This window comes from Halyomorpha halys, unplaced genomic scaffold, assembly GCF_000696795.3.
Source record: "Halyomorpha halys isolate HHAL.00 unplaced genomic scaffold, Hhal_1.1 Scaffold416.1, whole genome shotgun sequence".
Classification (NCBI taxonomy): domain Eukaryota; kingdom Metazoa; phylum Arthropoda; class Insecta; order Hemiptera; family Pentatomidae; genus Halyomorpha; species Halyomorpha halys.
The window spans coordinates 286,903-292,266 of NW_027112060.1; the positions used below are offsets into that span (position 1 = coordinate 286,903).

General features: G+C 29.9%; 1 protein-coding gene across 1 annotated transcript in view; it reads left to right on the plus strand.

Annotated features, from left to right (window-relative positions):
- Nucleotides 1-167: 167 nt before the first annotated feature.
- LOC106682465 (endoplasmic reticulum lectin 1) overlaps nt 168-5,364 on the plus strand; it is a gene marked incomplete in the record, with an annotated part of 12,692 nt that continues 7,495 nt past the window's right edge. Inside the window, 5 exon segments of the mRNA XM_067050017.1 lie at nt 168-410; nt 1,917-2,012; nt 2,091-2,171; nt 2,243-2,378; nt 3,730-3,994. Coding sequence (XP_066906118.1) covers nt 273-410; nt 1,917-2,012; nt 2,091-2,171; nt 2,243-2,378; nt 3,730-3,994 — 716 coding nt within the window.

The window sequence follows — 5,364 nt, forward strand, 5'->3', positions numbered from 1 at the left end:
TCATCTACAATTTAATTTCAACACAACAAAAAACAACCCCATCTACGCAATAAACCTAAAAAAATCAACAAAAATACTAAAAAAAAAAAATTAAATAACAAACAAAACTATGTACTTGAACTTTACAGACCGACGGTAGCACAGCCAAGTAGCCAAATACCGAATTAACTCCTATCTCACCGGTAGGTTTCAGTTTGACACGTATATTATGTAGTGTGATTATTGCTAAGTTCTTGTGATATGAGGAAAAGGACTTGTTTCGTATTTACAAAATGATTTGGTCAATACCGCTCCTGTTATTAGGGGCTTTTCTTACTCTGTCCGAGTGTGATTTGCCTCCGCATTTCAAAGGATTCGATGATTCGTTGTTGTTCAAAATCAACTGGCCTGGAAAAGATGTTGATATATTCGTGAGTATCGAAAACAAAATTTTATTTATTATTTTATCTAAAAACTAAAAACGAATTCGACTCATACTTCAATAGTACATTTTCCATTCACTTATTTCATATCAACATAACCCAACCAAAAGTTGTTATTTCTCAATACACAACACTCAAATCTACTATTAATCACCAAATGTATTAAATCAAAACGTCATTATTTATCAACAAGTACCCTGAATGAGATTACATAATACTCTAATTAAAGTAAGAAGGTTAGGTTATTCTGTTTTATATTAGGTAAAGTAACATAAAGCTTTATTTTTCACATGAAACATTCTGTTAAAACTCATTTAAACTAACATAAACCTAATGGGTGTGGTCTAAAGCAGCCCATTTTAAAATAAAATGCAAAGTTGAATGAATACAATATTGTTTATTTACTTGTTTTTTTTTACAACAAAGCTTTCCACAAAATTCTAACATATATGCTGAGTCATTACTGAAATGCTCTAAAATTTCATGTTTATAGATGTAGTTTTAAATTGAGGCTAATTATCGTTTACATCATTGATACTATATGAAGTGTTTGGCCACGAAATATTGTAACTGATAAATTGAAACTTTTACACTGCTAAAATGTTTGTTTATTACAAAGTTTTACCTTTAAACAGGAATTACTTTCGATTACTCAATATCAACATTATTCTTTTTAGAAAGAAAACATATTTCTTAAAGATTTTTCAATAATTTATAAAAGCAGCCTTAAAAAAAATTGTGATAAAAAAAAAAATCATAACGTACAAAATTTTAATTAACATTTTTTACAACCTAACACCTTATATTTCCTTGAAAAGATTATAACTAGGTAACTGAATTTTATGATATTAGGTTATTTGATAATCTATTGTGATTCCAAACAAATTGTGGGAAGATAGTTCAGATATAATTTCTTACTTTCTTTGTTTAATTTTAAATTTCTTGTCACATCTTACAATCTTGTTTTCATTTATCCCTGCAATATGGGACTAACAACCATACTGATTATAAGGAATTACAGAATGTTTAGAAAATAGGGAAATAACTAATATTATAGTTAAATATTATATAAAATAACTTATATTATTATAACACTATTTATGTATCTATAATGAATGTTAGGTATTTTCTAACCATTCTTTAATGCCTTTTATTCATTACGATTGTTATCTTGTTTTTTTTGTTCTTAGCCCTGATGAAGGCTTGAAATTCTGGCCAGAACGTTGGTACTAATAAATAAGTTTTTCCTTTTTTGTGGCCTTCACTGACCGCAACCCCAATCATCTCCTCATTTATAAAAATATAATATTTTACCTAAATTAGCATTGTGGTCTTAACTGTTTTTCAATTTTAAATCATTATAGAATTTATATTTAAAATACAAAGATTGATTTTATGGAGTTTGTCTTTCTGTCTATTGAAAGGCTCATAGCGATTGATGAGATTTTTCCTCTAATATCTTTAAGATTAATCAAACTTAATTATTGTTAATAGGAAAAAGCTGAGGAAGATGGCGAGTTCATGTCCGTCACAACACATGAAAAAGAAAAATACAGATGTTTGTTACCGACTTTAAAAGAAAATGAACAGGTAACCATGCAATAGTTTCTACATATTATTTCTTTCTTTATTGAATTTTATTCAAATATTGTTTCGTTTTTATTTTAGAATTCAGATGAAGACTACACAGGGCCCAACCCTATCGAACTGCTAGCCCCAGCTTTCGAAACATCTTCGTGTTCTTCACTGGTACTTGAAGTAGTTTTTACTTAATAATTTTAGCTTGACATTTTATTTAATACAATTATTATGTATTTCAGCTTGAGTCTTATTGGACCTATGAATTGTGTCATGGACGATATATAAGGCAATATCATGAAGAGAGAGATGGTAAAAAGTTCAAACTGCAGGAATTTATTCTGGGCCGTTGGGATAAGTCCATGACTGCTAAATTAAGTAAGCTTTTCTTTTTTTAAAAATAGTTTACTTCATCCTCTCCTACCACATTCAGAAGGTAGCTCGCACACCCCCTATCCATCTCCTCCTCCCCATAACAAACCGTTTTTATAAATAAATGTTCTTGTTTGGTTTTTCCAATTTTTTTTTTGAGTTGGGAATTGGTGGGAGAATGTTTGCTGCTGTACACCCTTCCCTCTCCTTTACCCACAGGCAAACGTATCTTAGATGTACTATACATAAGTTTCCCTCACTCGGTAATCTTCCTTGGTCATTCTTTCTATATGCCCACACAACTTCAGGTGTTTTTCCTTCATCTCTTTTAGGATGCGAAAAGATGGTCAGGGGTGTAGTCAGTGGTGTAGTAATCAACACAAATAAGTGAGACTTATTTTATTTGTACTGACATTGTAAATTAATAAAATAATATATAATGAATAGAGTAATTCGATTTCATTAAAAATAATTTTATTTTTAATCCTATTATGGCTGTTATCTTTTTTTTTTTTTTTTTTAGCCCTGAAATTCACTCCAAATAAAATAGAATAAGTTTCACTAATTTGTTTGGAAAAACCTCATATTCTCCTCATATTGCATCTACGATCACTAATAAACTCATTACTATTCTAGAATTTTTTTTTTCAGCTTATATCTTTTCTCTTACTGTTGCATTTCTTTCTTTATCCATTCTGGATATTTCTGCTATTCGTCAGAAGTTATTTTCCTTTGCCAGGTGTTTTTTTCTTTGATTACCTTTTATAGTCCAGGTTTATGCTCCATTCTGATGGATTGCTTCAAGCCATATGTCCTGCTTATCTTAACTCCTTGTCTTCATGTCATAAATTATTGACTAACCACTTCTCCATGTGATAAGGCTCTGATCCCAGATTGCTCCTGTAATTGTACAGAAGACTTTCCGTTCTCAATTCTGCTTTCTAAGGTACCTGTTAGAGCCCTAGTCATGCAGTTGTATATTAGAGTGCCATTTGTTTCACAGCAGTGTACACCCGTAGCTTTTGATTTTTAGAGGTTTTTCGGGATTTCTGATCTATCTCATTAATGTTATGTTATTTAGAATTTCATATCCATGAAAATATTTTCTATTTAAGATGACAATCTTGTTTTATTGAATGTTATAAAGTTAGTAAATGACTAAGAATCAGTAACTTACAAAAATAAGTGGTTATCCAAGCTTGAAATTTGTGTTTTTTAATTTAAATGTGGAAGTCTATTCCAATTTCTATTTATAAGTTTATTTAGTTCTCAGCTCTAAAGTTTGTCATAATATTTATGTGATAGGGCTCTTCATTACATCTTTACAAAACATTAAAGACCACGTTTCTTCCCTCAGGTGCTGAATATGATAAAGAGCAGGCTGAAGGGAGATCGTTGGTGCCTCCGCTAAAGAAACTTGATGGAATTTCGTTACCATATGTGCAATTGAACTTCACTGATGGTACGTTATGTGATTTGAATGGAAAGCCGAGAAGGACAGCAGTATTGTATGTCTGTTTTGCTGGGACCAAAAATGATATATTCGTCATTAAAGAAACTTCTACGTGTGAATATGAAGTTATTGTTATTTCATCGGAACTTTGTAAGCATCCAAAGTACAGGTAATGCATTATCCTCAAGAATTTAAATTTCTTATCTTTATAATTTAATCAATATAAGAATACTAATTAATGGCTATGTCTCCGGTTAAACTGCTGTTCTAAGGCTGGTAGGGATTCCAGAAACCGAATATATTTCTTTTATATATGTAATTTATGTATTATATCATATATTCCTATTAGTTCCCAAATGGTAATTAATCTAATAAAAAATGTATTATATACTTTAATATCATCTTTTTGAGTAAATGGTATATTTTTATGTATAAAGGATTTTTAATATGTTTTTATTTTATGTATCGTTTCAATATTGTTCATTTGCTTTGTTAAACCAAAAAAAAAGCTAATCAATTTTGTTCAGTCAAATATGGAGTGGAAAGATTGTTATTCAAAACAAAGAAGATGACAGCATGTGTCTTGCCAAAAGTTCATTGAATCGCGGCCATGTTGAGCAGATTCACATATTTTAAAAACATTATTTTAACTTCTCATCATAATTTAAATTACTATACATTTAAGAAAAAATAGAAGTCAAGAATAAATATTAAAGAAAATTATTCATAAAGGAAATCATAAGGAAAAACTCTATGTGCTACAATAGAAGTTTACAACGAACATCTAGACAGGACGTTTTGTTTTAGAGAAGCATTTTTTGCTTTGGCACGGACGGGGAATGATGTTTCCTGGATGTAGGAGGTCCTCATCATTTTTGGTCTAGCTCAAGGTTAGGACATTTTGAAAAAGAAGACATCTAAGAGTCACCCAAGAAGAATAAGGGACTCTTTGTTTTGGATTGCTAGTGAATGAAATGAGTGAAAACTTTTAGAGGACAAATGCTTTATTAACAGTCAGTGTTTGTTTACTGGAAGATTGTTTTCAGCAAGTGTTAATTTGTTCAGAAAGAAGACAAAGAAAACCTTCCATCATCAAAAGAAGATAAATTGGTTAATGTTGTACAAAATAGAATTTAAGTATATTTGTAAAGGTAGTTAATAAAAAAGTTGACTGTTCTGATTGCCTAGGAACCCGTCCTGAGATTAAGAGTCTATAATATTATATATAATTAAAAATAAAGATTCTCATATTTATTTAATATTTAATCTTTTTTATTTGACTTTGTCATCTTCAAAACTATACTTTAGGTATGAGAATATTCCTTCATATCAATATTCCTTTATTTTTATTTTAAATAATTTTTGAATATTACAATATTTATCTATATCGAAAGGTAGATACCATAGACCCTCCTGCCATGGTATGCTAGATGGGATTGAGTGTTCTGAACATTGAATATCTTGTCTAACAGTTTACCAGTTAACTGAATTGTGGCAATCGGGTGGTGTGCAGGGTATTCAATTTATCAAACCAATTTT